Source organism: Ovis aries, chromosome 6, assembly GCF_016772045.2.
Source record: "Ovis aries strain OAR_USU_Benz2616 breed Rambouillet chromosome 6, ARS-UI_Ramb_v3.0, whole genome shotgun sequence".
Classification (NCBI taxonomy): domain Eukaryota; kingdom Metazoa; phylum Chordata; class Mammalia; order Artiodactyla; family Bovidae; genus Ovis; species Ovis aries.
In genome coordinates this window covers 89,398,264-89,426,073 of record NC_056059.1, presented here as the reverse complement: position 1 = coordinate 89,426,073, position 27,810 = coordinate 89,398,264, and the positions used below count along the sequence as shown (strand labels likewise).

Sequence of the window (27,810 nt, the reverse complement as noted above, 5' to 3'; positions counted from 1 at the left end):
CTTTTGAATGCTCTCCTTTTCACTGAAGTCTGGACTTAGAGAAGATTGGGATCTGTTGCAAAATTTAGTCTTTTAAAGACGATCAGAGATGTTATGGGGAGGGAGGTGGGAGGGGGGTTCATGTTTGGGAACGCATGTAAGAATTAAAGATTTTAAAATTAAAAAAATAAAAAACTAATAACATGTAAAAATAAATAAATAAATAAATAAAATAAAGACGATCAGGTACAGTGATTTCATCATTTCATAACATCGTCTCAAGTACCAAATGAACCAGTACTACCGCTTTCAGGAGTTGAACATGAAAGCGTCTCCTTCTTAAGGGATGAGGGTGTTATCTTAGTAGCGGAGATGGTTGAAGGACATCTCCATCATCATCCCAGAGTCTAGTAAATGGAGCTCAAGAGGAGAAAGGGATCATTCTTTTGCAGCCAAATAATGAACAGGAAAAATGAGCCTTGATCCCTGTAAAGTCAACCTTAGAATTTCCTCTTGAAGACCTAGATGAAGCAGAGAATTTGGAGCTGGGTCACAGCAGCGATTCCAGAAGATGTTGTTGGCAGACTGAACAGCTCCCTCTCAGACTAAGCAGTGGCAAGGTACTTTGAATCCTGAAGGGGCTTCAAACTAGTTCACCCCTCCTAGTGTTCCTGCTTTTCTCACCTCCCTGAGGGCACTCTGAGGAGAGTGGAGCACCCAGGGTTAGCACCATGTAAATGTGCAATAGCATACTAATGGCTTGGCATTTCAAATTAGATTCCACTGGGACTGATGGTGATGGGATAGTCACATAAAAATCTGGTTGCTTGATCCACATTCTGTTTAGTCCTGTCTTAAAGACTATAATACATTTTTACTTGTATCTCAAAATAAACATTCCCTAACTGCAATCAATATCACCTGATAAAGTGATAATATTTATAGTCCAACACTCAACTTTTACCATCTCTGCAAATGAAGCACACTCCTTAGAAAAAATATGGTGCCAAGTATTTCCCAGAACCCATATTTTTCTTGACTTTTTTCCTGTTTTCTAATAATTGGATAACCGTTAGAATTACAGATGTTGTGTTTCCTTGAAGTGATATAATTGTATATGGCTCTGGATCTGAAGATCAGCCCTGGGATTTCTTTGGAAGGAATGATGCTAAAGCTGAAACTCCAGTACTTTGGCCACCTCATGCGAAGAGTTGACTCATTGGAAAAGACTCTGATGCTGGAAGGGATTGGGGGCAGGAGAAGGGGACGACAGAGGATGAGATGGCTGGATGACATCACTGACTCGATGGACTTGAGTCTGAGTGAACTCCGGGAGTTGGTGATGGACAGGGAGGCCTGGCGTGCTGAGATTCATGGGGTCACAAAGAGTCGGACATGACTGAGCGACTGAACTGAACTGAACTGCTCTTCCGTACTATACGGTTTTAGGTCAGAGCTTAGAGAAAACAGCTTTATTTTAGAGTTAAATACATATTTGTAATATTCCATTGTTTTTTCAGGCCAAAATAATATTTAAAACAAAATCCTCCATGTGTACAGCCTTTAATATAATTTTACTTCATAATTGAAATACATACTTGCTATTCTAATGTGATACTCTCTAGTCACCTTTTTTTTTTTTTAGCAATTTTTATAATGTGTGTTCTGGAGTTAGAAATGGCAACCAGCTCCAGTATTCTTGCCTGGAAAATTCCATAAACAGAGCAGCCTGACAGGCTACAGTCCATGGGGTCGCAAAAAGTTGGACCCTACTGAGCATGCAGGCATGAATTTGGTGTGTTACATAAGATATGCTCCTCATGTATGATTTAGAAAGTACATATGAAATCAAAAAGGAAATAATTATCACTCATAATTTCACAGCTTTCAGTTTCGCTGTTGATATTTTTGTACATCTCCCCATATACTGAATGACTTTTCAAGTGGCTCAGGGGTAAAGAATCCGCCTGCAGTGCTAGAGACACAAGTTCAGTCCCTGGGTCAGGAAGATCCCCTGGAGAAGGGAATGGCAACCCACTCCAGTATTCTTGCCTGGGAAGTCCCATGGACAGAGGAACCTGGCAGGCTACAGTCCATGGGGTTGCAAAGAGTCTGACTCGACTTAGCAACTGAGCACTCACATCACATACTAAACATAGAGATATTCATTGGTTTATATTAATATATGTTTTCTCTACATACTTGCATATATACATTCACTCTAGGAGTCAAAAAAATAAAATAAGCCATCATCCTGTTCTAAAGGAAGCTAGGTAAAATAAAATATGATTAGGGAGAGAAAGCGATAAGTAATTAGAAAGCCTCAGATATTTTGCTGTGAAAGTTCAAAGGAGAAATTCTCTTTGGCTGGAGGACCCGGGGAGTTAACACATGTATTCTTCTAGCTCATTGTAAAATTATGACTGCTCTGACATTTCCTGCACCCAATGGCCTCAGGAATCAAGGGCTGCAGATAGAGATACAAATATAGGCTATGCTTCCTGGCCTAGCAGGATAGCAGGCACAGAGAAGGAACTCTTGAAATATTTGTTGATATACAGAGGAGCGAACCAAGTTTCCACTTTTAAACAAGTAACCATTTAATTAATCCATGCTTGAACCTGGGAAGGTACTTTAAATGACTGGTCCTTTTGGTGTTTTATTTGGGCTTCATCTCACATCCTTTGGCCTCATTCTGGTAACTGGCCAGTTCAGGCAAGTCCACACCTATGCTGATGCAGAGCGGGAAGAGGTGAACCACTTCAGATGCTCTCAGATGCTTCCCATCCTCAGCATTGCCCATATACGGGTGCTGACTTCTCAGGGTCAGCACCTGATTTCCTGCCTTCTCAGCGTCTTCATCCCTGCTGCCTGCTCAGACTGATTCTATCTTCCTGGTCTTCTCTCTTCCCTGTTGTGCCTCCAAGGTCTATTTTAGCCTTGACTGACCTAGTACTTCCAGGACTGTTTATTTATCCAAGATTTAATTATTTGCTTATTTAATTCTATATTGAGCTGTACTCTATGTGGACAAAATTTTAAAATAGATAGCCAAACATTGAATAAGTGATCTTATTTCCTACACAATCAAAGTCAATAAGCTCTTACCCTAGGATGGGAGAGCCTGTAAGATTACCTCTACCAGTAAAACACTTTGATTTTTAACAACTACCTTCCTCCTCAGTCGCTCGACTTAGCGACTGAGCACTCGCATCACATACTGAACATAGAGATATTCATTGGTTTATATTAATATATGTTTTCTCTACATACTTGCATATATACATTCACTCTAGGAGTCAAAAAAATAAGTTGCTAAGTCATAGTTTGTGCTTAGTCGCTCAGTAATGTCCAGCTGTTTTCGACCCCATGGACTGCAGCCCACCAGACTACTCTGTCCATGGGGATTCTTCAGGCAAGAGTACTAGAGTGAGTTGCCATGCCCTCCTCCAGGGGATATTCCCAACCCAGTGTTCGAACCCAGGTCTCCCGCATTGCAGGCAGATTCCTTACTGTCTGAGCGACCAGGAAAGCCCAAAGTCATAGTTTATGTTCTTCCAAAGTAATCGTGAGCATTCAAAGTAAGACCCTTAGGCTTCAGACCTGTAATTTTTCTTTCTTTTTTTTTTTTTTCATAAATCTTTCTGCCTATTTAATCATAACCTCTGGTTATCCTCCTCTTAAGCCTTTTGAGGAAACTAGCTCAGATCCTTAAATCTACCAAGTCTTTGTAATTTAGAGGATATTCACAAGGGCACTGCTGCTGCTGCTGCTAAGTCGCGTCAGTCGTGTCCGACTCTGTGCGACCCCATAGACAGCAGCCCACCAGGCTCCGCCGTCCCTGGGATTCTCCAGGCAAGAACACTGGAGTGGGTTGCCATTGCCTTCTCCAATGCATGAAAGTAAAAAGTGAAAGTGAAGTCGCTCAGTCCTGTCCGACTCTTAGCGACCCCATGGACTGCAGCCTACCAGGCTCCTCCATCCGTGGGATTTTCCAGGCAAGAGTACTGGAGTGGGTTGCCATTGCCTTCTCCACACAAGGACACTACCAGATTTTAATTTATGATGAATCATGGTTAATGGGAATGGAAAGGGGAAACTGTTTGAATTCATAGATCTATTTCTCACTTTAGCAATTAATAATAAGCTGGGACTTTTACCAAATCACCTTATTACCTTTCAAGTATTTCAATTGTTTGAATATTTTGCTTAGCCAACTTTTGGATTCAATCAATATTACTTCCTATTCAATTAGCTTATAATGCTTATCAAGAAAAATGTTACCCCATTTTCATTTTCTTTCACAGATTTCATTCAACTGTCCTTCTTTCTAAGGTCAAAATAATGAAAGGACTTTTGAATTCTTATTTGTTTGTTTTGAAATTTAATTATGTCTTTTGAAGCTAGCTACAATTTGCTTCAGCATAGGTCATAAGTGACAATATAATTACATCGCAGTTGTTTGCTATCTTTAATAATACTTTAGCTAATGTTTTTATGAATACAAACAGAGTGGGGACCAATCAGGAAGCCATTGCAATGATTCTTCAGCCCATCATTGTCAATTTGCCTTTGTACTTCAGTTCAAAATATTGTCCACTTCCAGTCCTACCTAAAATACCATATTAACTATGAGGTCAAGAAAAGTTTTATTAGTAGTGGACAGTCCTTTGGATCACAGGTACAGCTTGACATTTAGTCAGTCACTAAATAAATATTATCTAAATTCCTTTTACGTTCTAGGCAAAATTCTAAGAAGTGGAGGACATGATTGGAAAATGAGATAAGGTATAAAGTGACCATGGCAATACCAGTGGGAGGCAGAGAGTGACATCACAGCAGTGTAGAAAACAGATCATGGGGAGACTGATTTGGTTCCTTCTGAGCAGAGACAAGAAGGAAATAGAGATCTGAATCTGCAGAGATGAGGGAAAGGGGAATGGTGAGAGGAGACTGGATGACACGTGACTCCATTAGACTGCAAAGCCTGGTATTAAAGAAAGTTTCAGTGTTGTGTTTGGAAAGGTAGGTTTCGGTAGAAATACAGAAAGCCTGAAAGTCAGGTTATGGGACTTGAGCTGTATTTGCAAAGAATGAGAGCTCGGGAATATCTGATAGCAAGATGATGTGATGATCAAAATGGCAAAAGCATAAAGGGAAATTAGTCAAGCATTCAGCTTAGAGACCATTATAATATGCCTGGTGGGACATGCTCATAGCTTTCTAACAGATTATATAATTTCAAAGTAACAGTGTGCATTAGGGATGGACTAAGGGAAAATACACATCAGGGATGGATTCTATGAAATCTCTTTTCTTCTTTTCTTTTTTTTTTTTTTTTGTTGGTTTTGACTACAGTGTGTGTATTAGTCGCTCAGTAGTGTCCAGTTCTTTGCGACTCCATGGACTTTAGCCCACCAGGCTGCTCTGTCCATGGGATTCTCCAGGCAAGAATACTGGAGTGGGTTGCCATGCCCTTCTCCAGGGGACCTTCCCAACCCTGGGTTCAAACCCAGGTCTCCTGCATTGCAGGTGGATTCTTTACCATCTGAGGCACCAGGGAAGCTATTCTCTTGGAAAAAAAAACACATGAAATACCTTCCACACACCTTACCCTAGCCAGAATGACCTACTTTAGAATCACCTCTCCTTCTTTTTTAAAATTTAAGAAAAAAAAATGGAATTTTTCTCTCCAGCCTATCCTTTTATTCTGGCTATAGCCCCTCTGATTCTGTAGTCTTGAAGCAATGGTAATTAAATATTCAATTTCTGCAAAAGGGAATGACTAGAAAATATTATACAAAAATCTCTGGTCACACCCTAATGCCATTTATATGAAGATATAAATAAGGTTATTATTCATATCTGACCACAGTTTCCAGAGCCTGAAGGAAATCTGAAGGATGTTATGTCACACTTAATTAACCCCACGAGTCAGAGCTTGATTTTGGCTGCCTGGCAACTTGAAATTGTGTTTGTGGAATGGGACAGGGTTCAGTCAGTTTGAATTCAATTGCTGGAACGAAAGGAATATATTCTCTTGCACAGTCATACCAAAGAGAATTCTTTCTAGAAATATTCCAAAACCAGACTTAACAAACTAGCTGATCCTTCTCTGCCTTGGGCCAGTTTTTGTAGTTTTTCAGTTTATATAGTTTTCATAGCTTCATAGTTTTCAGTTAGCATACCTTCAGACATTGCTCTAAAATTTCTTCTCTGCTTTAACTAGCTTGTGTTCTCATGTTGTCTCCCAAATTTCAATGATTGCAAAATGCCTCTTTTTGGATCACATAAGCCTTTGGGAATTTAATATCTTTTTAAAGAAAATAACACTTGGCTGCTATATAAACAGAACTTTTAAACTAGATAGAAGTTTTCACAAGTGTCTAGATATTTAACTTAAAAATATAGCAAGATATTTAATTTTTTTTCAAAAATACCTGGAAATTTTACTACAAAATCTAAAACCAAGAAGACTTCTGAAATATTATTTCAACTAGGCAGAATTCCTCAAGGAGCGTCTCTTTTTTTCCTTTTTATACTTCTCAATAAAGCATAAGCTCTGCATCAGGAAACAGCTGCTTCAAACACCCTGAGCCCATCTGTGCATTTATGAAGAGATGGAGCAGGAGGATGACTTTTAAATCACTGAAACCTGCTAGCATCAGAACTGTGGATAAACTGAAAAAATGAAGAAAATTCTTCTCATGTATTCCAAATCAAATACTAAAAATTCAGAGTAGGGTTCCTTACAATGGGAGTTATGCCAAATTTAGACATACTGGTGGGTACATTTATTACTGGGAGCATAGCTAAGTACAGCCATCAACTGGAAAGTGACTGTCAGCACAACTTTGATCCAGGATCTCACTTACACATTTGCAAATCATTAGCATTTACCATGGGCCAACACTGTACTTTGTATGGTCCTTTTATATCCAGCCCCTTGTTCTACCTTTCTCTCTTCCCATTTCTCTGTCACACAGTTAGTTCCTCAAACTGATCACCAAGGGGAAATCTGTATGTCAGGCTAAGTATTTTTGACTCATCTACTGTTTCCTAGTATGCCCTCTTTATCATCTTTCTTTAGTGGGTCAAAATAAAATTATATGTTCCTCTTCCTTTACTGGCTGCACTGGTGGCTCAGCTGGTAAAGAATCCTCCTGCAATGCAGGAGACCTGGGTTCAATCCCGGGGTTGGGAAGATTTCCTGGAGAAGGAATAATACCCACTCCAGTATTCTGACCTGGAGAATTCCATGGACTGTATGGTCCGTGGGGTCACAAAGAGTCAGACACAACTGAGCAACTTTCACTTCACTTCATTTCCTTTACTAATATTTCCCATAAAGTAAATGAAGAATATAATTTTCAATTTAAAATAAGAAATGGTTATCAAATAGGATAAAAATGGATTTTTTTCTTAAAAGCACATACTGAGTAATGAGAATGGAATAAAACACCTAAATATCTTAAAGATTATATGGAGATGGTGGAGAGGAATGGTAGGGACAGAAGAAACATGTTATTACTTGTTCCCAAAACAAATTATTCTGTGAAAAATGGGTTTACAGGATGCTATTTAATACCCACTCAAAGTGAGTTGTAGTTAAAACTCTGAACTCTAAGTTTATTTTCTTAAAATTGAAGATTGTGGAAAACATTTCGCTTATCCTCAATATTAATTCCCTTGGATGTAGGAAAAATATATCTTTGAAAAAAATCTTAAAATGGACAAATCTGTAGAAAATCAACAATATTTAATCTGTACAACCTTTTTGCAAACTTCAAAAAGAACATTGGTGAAAAGGAAAAACAGGAAACAAACATATTCAGACCTTGCTTCAAATAATTTGTTCCACTACTTACTGTTTGAAATGGAGATAATAATGCCCCTTCCTTGCTAGGGAGGCCTGAGGAGTAAATGAGATACTACCTATCAAATGCTCACATACAGAGTATGAGATTCAAAGCAGACACATGGTAAAAAGTCTGTTTACTTCCCTCTCCAATCTAACCTTCATGCTCACATACACAAAACACTACTTAAAAACTGCCCCCAGAATATTTTTACACACTAGGGAGATAACAAACAATTTCAATGTAAACTAGAGACTAATTTATGAATGTATCCAGGAACATACCATTAATATTATTCTAATGTTTTAGGGCAGCCTCAGATGATCTCAGAAAGGGGCAGAAGAAGACTATGATGGCTTACCAGCCTTCCTCTTGGATCTTCATCAATGAAAGGACATTCATTACTGGGTAACTATACACCTACAGCTATATACCTTATATATTATTCTGGTCATCAGTCATTTGTGGGTTATACCTTATGTTTATTATGCCTTATGGCATTCTAACCATCATTTTAAAACTTCAGCTGTATTGAAAAAAAAACTGGAAAATGACATCGTTACCTTTTCTAACTATTCTCATTTTTCTATAAAAAGAACCCAGTGATATATATATTATAAAAATTATGTAAGGGCTTTGTAAACTATTTCAGAACATATGAGATAAACAGTGTCTAAATTTGGTTTTTCCACAGGAATTATAATTAAGTCTAAATGTATATCAATAAAAAAGCATGACATATGATCTACAAGATCAATGATAAAAATTATCAGTTGAGACTTTGAATAACAAATTAAGTAAATAAGTTCCTGAAGACTGCAAAGCCATAGCCTATCATGGAACAATCACTCTATTTCATAAGTAGTGGTCTAATGTCACCAAAAGCTAAATTTCTATGTTCATAGTTGGCACAGTTCTCAAGAGCAGCATTCAGTAAAAGGTCTAAGACTCATCATAAATGATGTATCAAAGAATTAGCCCACAGGCCTGAACCAGACTTTCCTGTCCTGTTCTGTCCTTCCCTTCCTTGCTCTTCAGGACACACTTCATTATTTACTATTTCCCTCTTGATGTTAGATTATGTAATAGATGACCGGTAGCTATAGGTATTTTCTTATACACAGCAAATAGCATATATCATGTTAGTTTAGGTATAATAGAGCAGGGATTTGAAAACTCTAAGAGTAGAGATAAAAATGAACCTGGCTGAGCTAAAGCAGAAGCTGAATAAGAGAAAGACACAAAGGTAAGGAAAAAAAAAAAAAAGTGGCCCTGAAACATGACCCATGTCTTACAGGGAAGAGAAACAAAGCCAAATAAATGATAAAGTAGTATAAATGGTGCAGGACTGCACAATGGGAAAGCAAAGAGAAAAATTTGGTTCAAATGGAAACGAAGCCTCAGGTAGAGGATGAGCAAGAAGTGAGAAGGCAGAACACGAAAGACAGAGAATTCACTCATTCATTCCTCAGATACTAGTTAACTGCTCCCTGGGGACAGGTACTCTTGTGGACCCTGAGAGTTCAGGAATGAATGAAACAAACCCTTGCCCTCATGGATGTGCTAAGTCACTCAGTTCTGTCCAACTCTTTGCGACCCCATGGACTGTAGCCCACCAAGCTCCTCCATCCACGGGACTCACCAGGCAAGAATACTGGAGTGGGTTGCTATTCCTCCTCCAGGGGATCTTCCTGACCCAGCAATCAAACCTGCATCTCCTGCAGGGTCAGTCACTCAGTCAGTCAGTTCCGTCGCTCAGTCATGTCCCACTTTTTTTGACCCCATGGACTGCAGTACCCCAGGCCTCCCTGTCTATCACCAACTCCTGGAGTTTACTCAAACTCATGTCCATTGAGGCAGTGATGCCATCCAACCATCTCATCCTCTGTCGTCCTCTTCTCCTCCCGCCTTCGATCTTTCCCAGCATCAGGGTCTTTTCAAATGAATCAGTTCTTTGCATCAAGTGGCCAAAGTATTGGAGTTTCAGCTTCAGCATCAGTCCTTCCAATGAATATTCAAGACTGATTTCCTTTAGGATAGACTGGTTGGATCTCCTTGCAGTCCAAAGGACTCTCAAGAGTCTTCTCCAACACCACACTTCAAAAGCATCAATTCTTCGGTGCTCAGCTTTCTTTATAGTACAACTCTCACATGCATACATGACTACTTCAAAAACCATAGCTTTGACTAGATGGACCTTTGTTGGAAAAGTAAGATCTCTGCTTTTATTAATGTCTCAGTCTATTAATGCTGTCTAGGTTAGTCATAGCTTTTCTTCCAAGGAGCAAGCGTCTTTAATTTAACAGCTGCAGTCACCATCTAGGGTGGTTTTGGACCCCAAGAAAATAAAGTCTGTCACTGTTTCCACTGTTTCCCCATCTATTTCCCATGAAGTGATGGGACCGGGTGCCATGATCTTCGTTTTCTGAATGTTGAGCTTTAAGCCAACTTTTTCACTCTCCTCTTTCACTTTCATCAAGAGGCTCTTTATTTCTTCTTCACTTTCTGCCATAAGGTTGGTGTCATATGCATATCTGAGGTTATTGATATTTCTCCTGGCAATCTTGATTCCAACTTGTGCTTCATGCAGCCCAGCATTTCTCATGATGTACTCTGCATAGAAGTTAAATAAGCAGAGTGACAACATACAGCCTTGACATACTCCTTCCCCTATTTGGAACCAGTCTGTTGTTCCATGTCCAGTTCTAACTGTTGCTTCCTAACCTGCATACAGATTTCTCAGGAGGCAGGTCAGGTGGTCTGATATTCCCATCTCTTTCAGAATTTTCCACAGTTTGTTGTGATCCACACAGTCAAAGGCTTTGGCATAGTCAATAAAGCATAAATAGATGTTTTTCTGGAACTCTCTTGCTTTTTCCATGATCCAATGTATGTTGGCAATTTGATCTCCGGTTTCTCTGTCTTTTCTAAAACCAGCTTAAACATCTGCAAGTTCATGGTTCATGTACTGCTGAAGCCTGGCTTGGAGAATTTTGAGCATTACTTTACTGGCATGTGAAATGAGTGCAATTGTGCAGTAGTTTGAGCATTCTTTGGCATTGCCTTTCTTTGGGATTGGAATGAAAACTGACCTTTTCCAGTCCTGTGGCCACTGCTGAGTTTTCCAAATTTGTTGCCATAATTGAGTGCAGCACTTTCATAGCATCATCTTTCAGGATTTGAAATAGCTCAACTGGAATTCCATCACCTCCACTAGCTTTGTTCTTAGTAATACTTCCTGAGGCCCACATTACTTCACATTCCAGGATGTCTGGCTCTGGGTGAATGATCACACCATCATGACTATCTGGATCATGAAGATCTTTTTTGTATAGTTCTTCTGTGTATTCTTGCCGCTTCTTCTTAATATCTTCTGCTTTGTTAGCTCCATACCATTTCTGTCCACTATTGAGTCCATCTTCACATCAATGTTCCCTTGGTATCTCTAATTTTCTTGACGAGATCTCTAGTCTTTCCTATTCTATTGTTTTCCTCTATTTCTTTGCGCTGATCACTGAGGATGGCTTTCTTATCTCTCCTTGCTATTCTTTGGAACTCTGCATTCAAATGGGTATATCTTTCCTTTTCTCCTTTGCCTTTAGCTTCTCTTCTTTTCATAGCTATTTGTAAGGCCTCTTCAGACAACCATTTTGCCTTTTTGCATTTCTTTTTCTTGGGGATGGTCTTGATCCCTGCCCTCTGTGCAGTGTCACAAACCTCCATCCATAGTTCTTCAGGCACTCTATCAGATCTAATCCCTTGAATCTATTTCTCACTTCTACCATATAATCATAAGGGATTTGATTTAGGTCATACCTGAATGGTATAGTGATTTTCCCCACTTTCTTCAATTTAAGTCTGAATTTGGCAATAAGGAGTTCATGATCTGAGCCACAGTCAGCTCCTGGTCTTATTTTTGCTGACTGTATAGAGCTTCTCCATCTTTGGCTGCAAAGAATATAATCAATCTGATTTTGGTGTTGACCATCTGGTGATGTCCATGTGTAGAGTCTTCTTTTGTGTTGTTGGAAAAGAGTTTTTGCTATGATGAGTGTGTTCTCTTGGAAAAACTCTATTAATTTTTGCCCTGCTTCATTCTGTACTCCAAGGCCAAATTTGCCTTTTATTCCATGTATCTCTTGACTTCCTACTTTTGCATTCCAGTCCCCTTTAATGAAAAAGACATTTTTTTTTTTAGGTGTTACTTCTAGAAGGTCTTGTGGGTCTTCATAGAACCATTCAACTTCAGTTTCTTCAGCATTACTGGTCAGGGTATAGACTTGGATTACTGTGATATTAAATTGTTTGCCTTGAAAATGAACAGAGATCATTCTGTCATTTTTGAGATTGCATCCAAGTACTGCATTTTGGACTCTTTTGTTGACTATGATGGCTACACCATTTCTTCTAAGGCATTCTTGCCCATAGTAGCAGATATAATGGTCATCTGAGTTAAATTCACCCATTCCAGTCCATTTTAGTTCACTAATTCCTAAAATGTCAACGTTCACTCTTGCCATCTCCTGTTTCCAATTTGCCTTGATTCATGGACCTAATATTCCATGTTCCTACACAATATTGCTCTTTATAGCATTGGACTTTTCTTCCATCACTAATCACATTCACAACTGGGTATTGTTTTTGCTTTGGCTCCATCTCTTCATTCTTTCTGGATTCATTTCTCCTCTGATCTCCAGTAGCATATTGGACACCTACCGACCTGAGGAGTTCCTCTTTCTGTGTCCTTTGTCATACTGTTCATGGGGTTCTCAAGGCAAGAATACTGAAGTGGTTTGCCATTCCTTTCCCCAGTGGACCACATTTTGTCAGAACTCTCCGCCATGACCCGTCCATCTTGGGTGGCCCTACACAGCGTGGCTCATAGTTTCATTGAGTTAGACAAGGCTGTGGTCCATGTGATCAGGTTGGTTAGTTTTCTGTGATTGCAGTGTCAGGCAGGTTCTTTACTGCTTGCACCACCTGGGAAGTCCCTACCCTCACGGGGCTGCCTCCTAAAAAGGAACCAATATGTAGGATAAGTATTAAACAGCATGCACTATGAGATGCTGAAAGATATGTAGGATAAAAATAAAGCTGGAAAGGGAGTAATGATCACTGGGGGTGGAGACCAGTGAGTTAGGATTTCATATAAGATGGCCAGGAAAGGCCTCAAGGAGGAGGTGGCCTTGGGAGAAAAGCCTGAAGGAGGTGAGTGAATAAGCTGTGTTGGTATCTAGCTGGAAGGCTTCCAGGAAAGGGGATGCTAAGTTCACAGCCCTGAGGCAGTTACAGGCCTGTAAGAGTGGAGGAAGCCAGTGTGGAAAGTGAAATAGGAAGGACAGTAGGAGAAGGTGAGGTCAGAGATACAATGGGGCCAGAATACGTAGGGCCTCGTAGGCCACTGAGACTTTGTCTTTCCCACTTAAAAGATGAGAAGAATGAGAATGAGAATGAGAATTCTCCCATTGAAGAATATTGAGTATATGAGTTTCTGGATCAGTCTGGTTGCTCTCTTAAGGACAGACCAAAGAGGAGACAAGAGTAGGAGCAGAGAAACTATTGAGAAACCTGGAGTCCAGAGTAGAGATGATGGTGGCTTGGACCAAGGTGACAGTGGTGGAGATAGAGGGAAAAAACAGTCAGATTCTAGGTATATTTTGAAGGGAAGGACAATAGAAAATCCTGAAGGATTAGATGTGGGGTATGAGAACAACTAAGGACGATATCAAGGATTGGATCTAGAAGGATGGAGTGAACACTTGCTGACATTATAAAGACTACAAGAGGACCACATTTGGGGTAGAAGATCAGGAGTTCAGTCCTAAACATGTTATTTTTGATAATTACTAATATCACCAAGGGAATAAGTATGAACAGAGAAGATTCAAGGTCCAAGGGTAGAAAAGAGCAAAATGAAGTAGGAAAAGTAGAAAACAAGAAGGCAAGGCTTTGGATGGAAGGTGGGCACAGAACAGGGAGGAGGAGCAGTGATATAGTGGGTACGTATATAAAGCACCACTTTGGGATGTCAACGCAGCTAACATTTTGATGGAGATAAAAGAAGGAAGTTGAGGAAATGGGAAATTGAAATGAAAGGCAAATTACGCTTTAAAATAAGTGCAGATGACTGATAATGAAAGGGAGACAAGGTAACATCTGTATAAAACCAAAGGTGAGAGAGACAGAAAGATCCTAGAGAGAAGTAAGATGGGCATTGTTAAAAGTACCTGAAAGATGATAGTTTGGGAAGAGAAAAGGGTGATGATAAAAGGATGTGAGTGATCTGCAGGAGAAGCAGGAAGCAAATGAGATTCAAGACAGAGAGATGATGGAGAAGATGGGAGATGCTGTGAATAAAAGGGGAGATGCTGTGAATAAAAGGGAAGAAGCTCACAAGAGGGTGGGCAGAACAGGGTAAGAGCCACTGGACAGCCTCAAGAAAGCCCCCGTACACCATGTGCCTCTTCCCCCCCAAATTACAGAAGCAACAAAGAAAGTGAAAGAAAGAAAGTGAAGTTGCTCAGTCGTGTCTGACTCTTTGCGACCCCATGGACTGTAGCCCACCAGGCTCCTCCGTCCATGGGATTCTCCAGGCAAGAATACTGGAGTGGGTTGCCATTTCCTTCTCCAGGGGATCTTCCTGACCCAGGGATCGAACCCAGGTCTCCCACATTGCAGGCAGACGCTTTAACCTCTGCGCCACCAAGGAAGCAACAAAGGTGTCTCCAAAGACATAGCTCTGGGTCTACACCACTGTTTATTTGTGCATAAATGCCTTTCATGCAGAGTAGGTTTAACAAACCTGGAAAGCACATTTACCATACCAGGAGAGAAGTTTCAAGAAGAAACATTACACAGCATATGAGAAGAATGTACAAACCCATGTACATGCTTTCCTGTTATTCAACTCTGCCTAATTCAGGTTAGTCTGTGAAATCCTGATTCTTACCCTCCATCCACTCCAGGGCATTACTAAGCCATACCTCAGGCCACCTCTCAGTTTGAAACTACAATAATTTTCATTTTCTTCAGCTAGACAGCTGCTCTTCAACTCCTGAATTCCCAAGGAAACAAGATCTTTTCTTACTCACAGCTTTAGATTTACCCTTGTTGTTTAGTTGCTAAGTCATCTGACTCTTTTGCGACCCCATGAACTGTAGCCCACCAGGCTTCTCTGTCCATGGAATTTCCCTGGCAAGAATACTAGAATGGGTTGCCATTTCCTTCTCCAGGGGATCTTCCTGATCCGGGGATCGAACCCACATCTCCTGCATTGCAGGTGGATACTTTACCGCTGAGCCACTAGGGAATCCCAGAACCCTTGTCATGAGATTAAAATACTCTCTAAACAGGCACCACCTAACCCAAATAGGAATCCAAAGTCCCCTTCTGCATTCACTGGCGTCTCTTTGAACTAGGATCTCTTTTCCTCTACAAAACCTCAAGACAAACGTCATAGAGAAGCCCCGGTGCCCTCCCTAACTCAGGTCTGCTCTGAGGGGCAGGCCTGTTCTTCCCAGTCCTGCTATCTGTACACATGTGTTTCTCCTTATTCTCAGCCTTGAATCATCTGTTTCTCTAGAACAGCTTCCTTCCACCTTCATGAAACTTTGTTCTGTTCTAAATTGATGTATGTTAATCTCATTTGTATCCTAATGATAACTTCTCCTCCTGGACATCATGTTCCTTTTATTCACCTGTCTAATCACAGTATGAATATCAAGGATTTCACTGAAATTAACACCTATTCCATACCCTGGTTGTCACCAGGTCAACTTTGGGTTCCTTTATAATATTTTAGTTTCCCAGTCTCAGCTCCTTACTTTTTTCATGAAATCCTCCCTGAACTGCATTAAGACTTTAATTAGCCCATTAATTACTTGTGTATTTGTTCTTTGAAAATATTTCCTGATTATGGAAGTATGATTATTTTATAAATTATTGTTTTTATATATTTATTTCATAAACTGAGAAAATATAGAAACATATAGACTGAAAGAATAAAAATTATCCATAATTTTACTACTCAAAAAAAAAAAGGTTTAATTTTGTCATGTTCCTCATCTTCTAAGGATTCTATTTTATATAGTTGAGATTATACTATATCTTGTTTTATACACTTGGCATTATCAATATTTCCCCATACAATTAAAATGATCTTCCTGAAGATGATTTTAATGACATTATATCACTCAATAGCATATAATATGTCATAATATAATCATTCCTTTAATTTTGATCCTCAAGATGGCTCTAATATTTTGAATACACTAGGACTAGTTCACACAGAGAAGGAAAGGGCACCCCGCCCCAGTGTTCTTGCCTGGAGAATCCCAGGGACGGGGGAGCCTGGTGGGCTGCTGTCTATGGGGTCACACAGAGCCGGACACGACTGAAGCGACTTAGCAGCAGCAGCAGCAGTTCACACGGAAGTAGAATTCCTGAATCAAAGTATACAAGTAAATCTAATATTATTGTTACAGATTAGCTTTCTAAAAATGCTTGATGAGCCTTCTCTTCCACCAACAGCTTGAGGCTTCCTGGCTTGTCTCATAATATATGCTTGGTTTCCCAAGGTAGAATGTAAACCCTTTGAAGGTAAGACCTAGTATCTTTTACAACTTCTTTCCCAAGGTGAGATACCTAGATGACTTTGATACATGAGATGATTTTAGGTTAAGCATAAATAATTGATTTTAATTAAACACTTATGGAAAATGTTAGAAAAATGTAATTAGCACATGAAATCTTTGATTCCACAAACATTATTTCTCAGGACAAATAAAAGCTTACTTAAACGGAGAATCAACTAAGCAGCTTAGTTGGGTGTCAGTCACACACAACCACAGAGTTCTAACAATAAAAAATACCTATCCTGAAGCACATGCTATCAGAACACTCTCACTTTATAATGTGTTATGTTTTTAAATTTTATTCTTTAAATAAGACTGAAAATTTAAGAGGAAAGGATGGTGCTTCATATATAATTCTGAAAATATGAACTCAATAAATAATACATGACTGTTGAGTAAATATGTAAAAAGAAGTCAACTAGAAAAATATTAAGTGACAACAGATGATACTTGGGAGTTGGTCAAACTCATAAAAGCAGTACGTAAGTAATTATTTTGAACAGCACAGCCATAGCCCTCAGCCAGAATGGAGCAATCATTTTCCCACAAAGTAGCCTTAAAGTCAGCATTTTGTAATTTTTTTAATCTCTGAAAATACTTTTATAAATGCATTCTAATAATTAGGAATATAAGAGAAAAAGAAAACTAACCATATTGGAGAACTTATATACACTCCCATTTTATAATTGGCCTATAACCGAGTATAGGCTTCCTATGTGGCTGAGTGGTAAAGAATCCACCTGGTAATGCAGGAGACACAAGAGACTCAGGTTTGATCCCTGGGTCAGGAAGATCCCCTGGAGTAGGAAATGGCAACCTGCGCCAGTATTGTTGCCCTGGAAAATTCCATGGACAGAGGAGCCTGGTGAGCTACAGTCCAGGGGGGTTGCAAAAAGTCCGACACGACTGAGCAACCGAGCACACGTCATGATGAAGTATGTCACAATGAAACCACATATTTGGGGGCGGATATTTCTGAAGAAGTGTCTGGATTTCCAGCAACCCTTATTTTGCATCGTATTTTACATTGACTAAATTAGAGACTTGCAGTTTATCTTCTATAGGCTAGAGCGCCTTTCAGGCCCTAGTATCCATCTATTACTGGCATTCTAGATGGTAAAGTAACATAGCCTTTACACAAATGCCAGACGAGAAAACAGTGTTTCTCAAAATGTAGTCATGGGCCACTTGCCTCCTGATTAAGATATTTGTTAACAAGCAGACGCTATGGTCCACCCCAGTGTTAATCAGGTGACTTTGATGCAGTACTGAAGCCTAGAAACTACTGCTTAGAGGAGGAAAAGATTAAAGTTTGAGAATTTCTGGACACCTGAAATAAATTTCTGGAATTCAGGAAAATCTTTACAAACTAGTCACCAGAAATTATAGTGATATGACTGATTACCTACAACATCCAACTTGTCATAAACCTGACAAAGACCTCCATTCATTTATTCACTTAAGTAGTTATTCAGCTCCCACTCTGCAACAGGGATTGTTCTGGCAGACAAGGCAGGAGTCACCAACTTAAGGGATGTTTATTTTCATGCAGGGAAATACATAAAATGATGAAGACTAATAAAAAAAAGTCCTTAATGAGAAATTTGCTTTCAGCAGATTTCATGAGAACTATATATGATCTGTGAAATAAGAGGTCTTGATTTAATAGCACAGTAGGCAATAGAACATTTATGTCTTAGTATTGGATTAGAGTTTGGAAACTTCTCTGAGTGAAGGGCGTTGGCAGAAGTTAACTTCATGCTCAAGTAACTAAGGTTCCAGTTGCTATTTCCTTGCCTGGGGTTATCGCTGCTCTGTTGTTTCACCTGGTAAATATTCTGAGTCATTAAAAAAAAAAAAAAAAGTGGTTCCATATGGTTGCTTTCAAAGTGCTTTTACTTCAGGTCCTAGGCTGAAATCTGGGCATTTTAGGAGTGAGTAAATGCCTATCCTAAATTTGAAAAAAGATGTTCAAATCCAGTTTTAGGATATAGATCAGATTTCACCCTCAGAACTTGCTAGATTTTTTCCCTTCCTACTTAGGAACCTAATACAAACCCTTGCAGGCTGCAGCTCTTCCAAAAGCAGTCACAAGGCACGTGTGCATTCTTGTCCTTACTAACTAACTTTAATTAGCATGATGTAATAAATTTTAGCAGAAAGTGCATCATTCCAAACAGTTTCTTTTTCCAAGGGTGTTGGCTGGCATCATTTGCTGAAACAAAGGAACCAGCCACCTACACCTCTGAGTACAAGTTCAGCACAAAAGGGCGGTGTTCCTGAGGCTGCCTCCTACCTGGCCAGCAGAGCCAGAGGGCCATGTTTTCCCAGGTCTAGTGGCCAGAGTCTTCTCTGGATCAAAGGAACTGGAACAAACACCACGAGCCCTAGCATGCCCTGCGCTAGATGTTAAAGACTGGGCACCGTTGGACTTTCGTCTTTAAGAAAGCAGAAAAGAGCCCTCCCTAACATATTTTTATAGCAGTGAGGATTTTAAAATGAGCCAAGAAAAAAGTTTGAGACATAGGTAGGACCATCTCCTTTAAAACTGAAGAATATTTTTTCTGTGTGGGAGTTTTCTTTTGTTTTTAATTTATGTAAAAATTTCCATTATTCATGTTTGGTGGCCTAGTAAAAATACATTTTTATCAAGAGAAATTGGATATCACAGTTTCACAAAAAGGTCAATAATGTCACTCTCAGACATGTACAAATGGTCATTCAGCTTTATATCAGATATTTTTCAATGAGTATATATTGTTAACAGTCATTGAGCATACCAAGATGATTGCTATTCGCAATAACATTTATCTACTCCACATTTTACTATTTGATCACTTTGGTCCATTAAAAAGGAAGATCATCTGTCTGCCCAATACACACTGAATATGCTTCAGTAGACAGTCTAATGAAGTCAAAAGTCAAAAACTCTAAAAATAGATGACACAGAGTTTACTTGAATTTCTGGTCACGTTAGCTATGCTGGAAAAAGATCATTCCTCTCTAGGCTTTCCCCAGGACACCTGTTTGATCCCTTGTCCACAAGTTCCCATATGCCACAACTTCTGAGGCTGCATTCTGGAGCCCAAGGGCCACAACTACTGAGCCCACATACAATGAGAAGCTCGCATACTGCAACTAGAGAAAAGGCCCCAAGAGCTGCAACTACAGAGTCCACATACAGCCACCACTGAAGCCCAAGAGCCCTAGGGCCTGTGCTGTACAAGAAAAGCCACCACAATGAGAAGCCTGTGCACTGCACCTAGGAAGTAGCCCCCACTCTCCGCAACTAGAGAAAAGCCTGTGAGCAGCAACAAAGACCCTGTGCAGCCAAAAATTAATTAATTAATGTAAAAAATTGTTCCACTTTAAAAGCTGGTCAGGATTCAGTTTTCTGCATTTTATTCCCTAAGCAAATAATTACTAAGAGCTACCATGAGCCAGATGCTGTACTAGAAGCTGAGAAGCTGGGGTAGCAATTCTGAGTGAAAAAGACCAGAGCCCTGCTTTCATGGAGGTTTTAGTCTGAAGCCACAAATCTCCAGTTTTTGAGCCTTCATCAGAGTCACTGGAGAGCTTGGTAAAATAAAGATTGCTAGACCTCATTCCCAGAGTCCCTAATTCAGGAGGTCTGGGATGGCTCAGGGGTTAAGAATCTACCTACCAATGCAGGAGATGCAGGAGACGTAGGTTCGATCCCTGGGTCTGGAAGATCCCCTGGAGGAGGTAATGACAACCCTTTTCAATATTCTTGCCTGGAAAATCCCATGGACAGAGGAGCCTGATGGGTTATAGTCCATGGGGTCGCAAAGAGTCACACATGCCTGAGCACACAGGCATGAGCATTTGCTCATAAGACAGGTGCCCAGGTGGTAACAGATGTTACTGCTCTCAGAATCACAGTGAGAACCGCAGCTCTAAAAGCCTGATTCAGAAGCCAAAGAACCCTTATACTCTGAGAGAATAAGGATCTAGTGTAAGCAGGAAAGGCCAGAGATCTGAAGGAGGATCAAGCTAACAAGTTTAAGGAAGTCAGTGGGAGACCACTCCTGATACAGGGGGCCAGCCCAACATCCTCAAGCCCAGAGAGAGCACAGAGTTCCAGCAAGTCCGAGTTCCCAGAGTGGTGGAGGTGCAGGACCCAAGGAAAAGTGTCTCTGTCAAAGAGGCTAAAGAGGAAGAGAGACCAGGCAGGACTTCACCTGCTGTGAGGATTTGAGGTTTTTATACCAAGAGCAGTGGAGAGATATTAAAGGATGTTCGGCAAAGTAGATGATTCGCTTACAGGTGTTCTACATAATCTGGATAGAATGCGGGAGTAGATGGAAGATGCCCAGGATAGAAACAAGGAGGTTGCTTAATATATATATATTTTTTCCAATATAAAGAGACTCTGTGGTTATAGTCTGGTGGCATTATTGAAGAGCCGTAAGAGCCGGTGGATCAGGAGAGTCCTATCTCAGTCTTTAGTTCATGCTCATGTAGGTGGCCCCAAGGATCACTGACCACTTGCCGTGTTTCAGACACTCTACTGACAGTCCTGATGATCCAAGTGGCTGAAAGATATCAGTAAAAATAATTGAAAGTCTTCATTAACTGAATAGACAGATTATTTCCCCATCTCAAGGGAATAGGGACATCAGACTGTGAAATCAAGATAGTGAGTGTTGTGTGTGTGGTCAGTCATGTCCAACTCCTTGCGACCTCATGGACTATGGTCTTCCAGGCTCCTCTGTCCATGGGATATTTAAGATAAGAATTCTGGAGGGGGTTGCCATTTCCTCCTCTGAGGGATCTCCCCAACCCAGGCATCAAACCTGCATCTCCTGCATCTCCCACATTGGCAAGCAGATTCTTTACCATTGAGCAACCTGGGAAGCCCAATAAGTACAAAATTCCCCCGCTGTTCATACACAAAGGGTGTCCTTTTACAGTCAGCCTGCAACTGCTTCAATCATGACGGGTATTGTGTGGCACACTTGTGTTTACTTTTTAACTGGCTCTTGAAAAAAAAATCTATGGGGCATGTATTAGAATGACTTGAAAGTTTAAATCATGGAAAAATGAGAAGCAAGATCTCAACAGAAACTAGATACCAACCTCACTGTTTCATTCCCTCATTGCTACACCCAGCCCCATAGCAAGTCCCATCAGCTCCACATCCAATATCCAACCATCTCTCACCATCCAGTCCAAGCAATCACTAGCTCCTGCCAGGACACCTACAACAGCCTCCTAATCAGGCTGCCAGCTACCATTTCCTGGGCCTGCAATCCATTCTCCCAGAGAACGGATTCTCTACAGAGTAGTCACAGCATCCTGCTTGAACCCTTCAAGGTTCCCTTTCACAGACTCCTTGTCATAAGGAGTCTCTAAGACCCAATGCAGTTTGGCCTGAAGAACCTTTACAACTCTTCCTTTGTTTGTCGCCTTGAAATATGCCAAGTTTAGTCCTGCACACAGGATATGGCACTGGCATCTCTTGCTTTGGACCCTCTCTTTGACTCTTCACATGGCTGACTTCTTCCCACTATTCAGGTGTCAGTTTAATAGTTCAGGCCTTCAGATCACCTTTTCTAAAATGCCCTCTTTCATGTGCTACATCACAGGATAACATTTTATTGCTCCTATACCTCTTACCCATATGTAAAATCAGCATATTTCTATATGTAAAATCAGCATATTTCTTTATTTGTTCTTTTTTCAATCGTCCTTCTCCAGACAGTAATTCCCATCACTGCAGGGGCCCCATCGGTTTAAATATTGCAGTCTTCCTAGCATCTGTTATTTTGTCTGTTACATAGTAATCCTCCAATAAATTTGTGTTGATGATGAGTGAGTATGGGAGTATCAGTCTCAAGGAACTAAATTAGGACCTTAGTATTTTGGTTTGACATGTGTGTGTGTGTGTGTGTGTGTGTGTGTGTGTGTGTGTGTGTGTGTGTTAGTCACTCAGTTGTGCCTGACTCTTTGCAACTCCATGGACTGTAGCTGGCCAGGCTCTTCTGTCGGTGGAATTCTCCAGGCAAGAATACTGGAATGGGTTGCCATTCCCTTCTCCAGGGGATCTTCCCAATCCAGGAATCAAATCCGGGTCTCCTGAGTTGCAGGCTGATTCTTTACCTTTGGAGCCACCAGGGATGCCCTTTGGTTTGATGGGTTTACTCTCAAACACTGTTTCATACCTAGTGGTAGGGTGATTATCTACATCAGGGTTTCTTTCCATTTTAATGTGCATGCAGACTTTCCTGGGGATCTTGGTTAAAATACAGATTGTGCTTTCTAACAAGATGCCTCTCAAATGTTCAGACAATATTTGGATAGACAGAGTTACCCTTAAATCTTGTGATGGCTAGAATAATGGCCTCCCAAAGATGGAGAAGGAAATGGCGACCCACTCCAGTGTTCTTGCCTGGAGAATCCCAGGGACGGTGGAGCCTGGTGGGCTGCCGTCTCTGGGGTCGCACAGAGTCAAACACGACTGAAGCGATTTAGTAGCAAAGATGTCTACTCCTTAATCCCTTGAACCCGTTAATGTTTTTCATTACATTGAAAAATGGAATTAAGGTTGCCAATGGAATGGCGACCTTAGCTGTCAACTGCAGCTAATCAATTGACCTTAAGTTTGGGGGATTATCCAGATGGGCTCAATGTAATCACGTGCTTTGTGCTAAATCACTTCAGTTGTGTCTCACTCTTTGAGACCCCACAGACTGTAGCCTTCCAGGCTCTTCTGTCCATGGGTATTCTCCAGGCAAGAATACTGAAGTGGGTTGCCATGCCCTCCTCCAGGGGAGCTTCCCAACCCAGGGATCAAACCCACATCTCCTGCATTGGCAGGTGGATTCTTAACCACTAGCATCACCAAGAAAGCCCCAATCCTTAATGTAGGAGGGGAGAAGAGCTATATGAGAAGATTCCATGTCAGAGTGATGGAGTAGGAAAGACTGTGTGGCATTGCTGGCTTTGAAGATGGATGGAAAGAGAGCCAAAAGACAACAAATGTGGGCAGGCTGTGGAAACTGCAGAAAGCAAGGGAATGCATTCTCCACCCCAAGGGCCTTCAGAAGAAACAGCCCTACAGACACCTTTGTTATAGCTAGTGAGACCAGCTTTTGACCTGTGGAGCTGTCAGATAATATGTCTGTGTTATTTAAAGCCACCAAGTTTGCTGTAGTTTGTTTTAGCAGCCATAGGAAACTAAAACAAACCTCCAAGAGAATGTCTGTGGGGATGGTGTCCTCCATCCTCTTACCTCAGTAATAAAGGAGGAGGGGCAGAAGTGTTAGTAGTGGGATTTCCGGGGCAGTCTAGTGGTTAAGACTGCACTTCAATGCAGGGAATATGCGTTCAATCAATGGTTGGGGAACTAACTGTTTTTTAAACACTAAGTCGTTTCTGACTTTTCTGCGACCCCATGGACTCTAGCCCACCAGGTTCCTCTATCTGTGGAATTCTCCAGGCAAAAATACTGGAGTGGGTTGCCATTTCCTTTTCCAGGGATCTTCCCAACCCAGGGACTGAGACCACATCTCTTGCATTTTCAGGTAGATTCTTTACCACCAAGCCACCTAGGAAGCCCGCTGTGTGGCATGGCCAAAAAAAGTTAGTGGTCTGATTATATGTAACTATCTTAGTTTCAGTCTGAATGACCACCTATTTCAACCTGCCATCGGCCAATAGATAAACCTCCCTTCCCCTTCTTCAGCACCCTGAGCTCTAAAAGAATGGATCTCAAAGTATGGTCTCTGGATTAGCAGCGTCAGAATCACCTAGGAGCTTGTTAGAAGTGCAAATTCTCAGGATACACACCAGACGAACTCAATAAGAAACTCTGGAGGTGCCACTCATGTTCCATTCCAACAAGCACTCCCGGCAACTCTGATGCTCGCTTTGTAACTAACTACTGTAGCCCACCAGGCTCCTCCGTCCATGGGATTCTCCAGGCAAGAATACTGGAGTGGGTTGCCATGTCCTCCTCCAGGGGGATCTTCCCGACCCAGGTATTGAACCTGAATCTCCTGCTGCTCCTGCATTGCAGGCAGCTGAGCCACCAGGGACGCTCCAGAGGTAAGATCCATCTGGTTATATTACCTTATTGATTAGGTGACTAATGGATTGCAGGAAGCTCCCAGGTCCTTTCTATTATCAGTTGTCAGCACTGACAGAGTAAGTTAGAGTCTTAAGACAGAACTGCCAGGAAGAACAAGACAAGCCACAGTCACCATTCTCCCAACCACTGGCAGTAATTAATGATACTTGAGCAGAGTTGTGAGGGATGTCAGAAAGGGCAGTGCTTCAAAGGAAGTCAGGAGAGTTCAATTCGGGGCTTCCTGATCATTTTGGTTTTGCTTTTTTACTTCAGTCAAGGAGATAGTGTTCCTCTCCCCAGCCTCTCAGTATTCAAATGATGGAACCCAATCCTTTCATTTGCAATGGAAATGAATAGCCTACTTTGAGAACTGAGGAAAGTCTCTAAGCAAAGGTTGAAAAGCAGCCTTTTTTCCTCATCTTCTGAGCCAGGAGATGAGGCCCAAGGCAAAAAGAACTGGAGCCGGGCTGCTTATTGAGAAAGGACTGAAGGAGTTTGCAATTTTAATTCCAGGATTCGAGCTGACGGTAATGAAGGATAAAGGAAGTTAAGAGAATCTTGCTACTTCTTGCAGATGTCAGGACTATGGAATGATGGTTTGTTTGTCTTGGCAAAAAGCTTAATGATAAGGCTTTACTTGTTCTTTTGTCCTCGTATTTCCTGGTTCACCTTTCCAAAAACATACAGGACTCTATATTACATTTTTACGGAAGTGAAATTATGAAAACATCAACTGTATTATGCACTTACTATATGGAGTTTGGAAGCATATAGAACTACCACACATAAAATAAAAAAAACCCCAACCTTAATTCCCAGAAAATGATCAATTTGCTATTTTACACGTCCATTAGGTTGTTTATAAAAATCACTATGAATTAAGTTTTTAATTCAGTTTTTCGAAACTGACATTAAATTGTTAACCTCGTTGCTGAAATGTAACATTATGAACAAAATTTGGTGGAGGGGGATGACTAAATCTGTAAGAGAGCGTGCTAGCATTTTTATTCTGCTTTAATTTTTCACCTGTTTGAAGACACTGTTTCGAATGTTCTAGGTTCCTGCTCTTAAACATGGCAACACACAAGGCAGGATGCTGTCTCTACTGCTGTTGTCACTGTGATGTTCAGTGGCTGCCTGGCCAGGATCCTAAATATTTTTCAGCAAGTCTCCAAAAGGCAAAAATAACACAAACTAAGGAAGCACCGCCATGACCAAATATGTCTTTGGTGACTACACGGGATTGTATTTTCCACCGAAGTTTATTTTGTGTCATGTGGCACGCTCTGAAATTTGTGTTGGACTACCACATACAAGAGTATTTCTGGTTTTCCTTTGTCTAAAGTATAGGAATCATTAGTAACTAGTGAGATGGGGTTTTTTGATTTCCAGGAAGAGAGTTGGAGATCCACTTAATTATGCTGCAAATCATTACTAAAAAGAGAGAGAACTCACAACTAAAATTTGACTTGCATTCTATCTATGGATGGAGGGCACAACTCACTTCCACCCATCATGCTGTCCAGTGTCAATATTTATTACGATTTATAAAATAAAATACAAAGTGTTTCTTCTGGCCAACCAAATAGCGTGATAAGATTGAGGAACTCCTTTCTTGCTCAGTCCATTATTCATGACGAACGTCAGCATGTGGGTAATTCCCATCTGCTGAGCAGATGCCATTCAGACCACAAAGTGCAAAGTACACCTAAGCATTTTACAGTCAGCTTTGGATCCACTATTACTCATTAAAACTGAGCCAGGAGCCTTAAAGGAACAGGGACCTTTAAAGGGACAGGAGCCCTGGCATCATCTCCCCTATACCTGTCACCCCCATGTTAAGTCTTTCCCTGGTGAGCACTTATCTGGGAGCTTTAATGACTAACTCTGGGTGTCCATCTGCATCTAACAGGGTCCTCTCTCTGCACTGTCATCCACAGTACCAGCTTCTGTGCTGGGGAAGCTTATGATTCTATGTGTTCATTTAGTTAGAAGTCAAGTTTATATGGAGGCTTGTTAGTTTTGTAAAAACACTATTCATGTTATATACTGCGTAGTAGTGGTTTTTTTTAATCCTTGTGATACATTATGATACAGTATTCCATGTTTGAAAAACCAAGCTTTTCTTAGAAAATCAATTCATATATCACACACAAAGTAACGGGCTTCCCTGGTGACTCAGCGGTAAAGAATCCACCTGCCAATGCAGGAGGCATGTGTTCGATCTCTGGTTTGGGAAGATTTGCCTGGAGGAGCGGAGGAGGCGATGGCACCCCACTCCAGTACTCTTGCCTGGAAAAAAATCCCATGGATGGAGGAGCCTGGGAGGCTGCAGTCCATGGGGTTGCGAAGTCGGGCACAACTGAGCGACTTTCCCTTCCCTTTTCACTTTCATGCATTGGAGAAGGAAATGGCAACCCACTCCAGTGTTCTTGCCTGGAGAATCCCAGGGACGGGGGAGCCTGGTGGGCTGCCGGCTATGGGGTCGCACAGAGTCGGACACGACTGAAGCGACTTGGCAGCTGTAGAACTTAGCCTTGACCCTTCACCCCAATGCCATTGCAGTGGTTCTACTCATCTTGCTGCCATCATGTTTTTTACCCTGAAATCTGGATGGCTCAGTGGGTAAAGAATCTGCTTATAATGCAGAAGACACAGGAGATGTGGGTTCCATTCCTGGGTCAGACAAATCCCTTGAAGAAGGATATGACAACCCACTCCAGTATTCTAGCCTGGGAAATCCCATGCACAGAGGAGCCTGGAAGGCAGAAGTCCATGAGATTGCAAAAAGCTGGACATGACCGAGCGAAAGTCTAGTTAATCTACCCCGTCTACCATAGGTTCCCTAGTGGCCCTTAGGAGCAGCATATCTTTCTCTACGTGAAAGCTCCAGTAACTGCCCATTCCCTGCAGAGTGAATGCTAAGCTTCTTTTAGAAGTTTGCAAGCTTCTTGCCTGCTTCTTCATCACTTACCATACCCCATCCTAAATGTCCTGTTCTCAGAATCAACTTTTTGAGCTTTCTCCACAAAAGCTATGGAAATATCTAGAAGGTCCCTGTTAATACTTTCTTTGCCTGGTAAGCTCCTCACACTCTCGCTTATTCCTTTGCCTCCAAAGTGCAAAACAGGCAGCACCAATTGCTTGAAGCTCTCACTTGTCCTCAGAGTATGACTGAGACCTCTTCATTGTGTTCACACAGCAAGTGTATGAATGAATGGCCACTAGGACGAGTCTTCTCTTAGAG

The 27,810-nt window shown here is 41.0% G+C and overlaps 2 protein-coding genes across 7 annotated transcripts in view; one reads left to right on the top strand and one right to left on the bottom strand.

Moving 5' to 3' along the window:
- Positions 1–27,810, bottom strand: part of LOC101102731 (alpha-fetoprotein-like) — a 149,693-nt gene that overhangs the window by 31,623 nt on the left and 90,260 nt on the right. The gene's annotated exons all lie outside the window — the stretch shown is intronic.
- Positions 1–27,810, top strand: part of RASSF6 (Ras association domain family member 6) — a 69,560-nt gene that overhangs the window by 3,502 nt on the left and 38,248 nt on the right. For 4 of the 6 annotated variants that reach the window (XM_042251867.2, XM_042251866.2, XM_060417208.1 and 1 more), the window contains exon 2: positions 8,148–8,246. The exons of the other annotated variants lie outside the window; for them this stretch is intronic. In XM_042251867.2, coding sequence (XP_042107801.1) covers positions 8,148–8,246 — 99 coding nt within the window. The remainder of the gene's footprint in view (positions 1–8,147; positions 8,247–27,810) is intronic. 6 annotated transcript variants of the gene reach the window in all.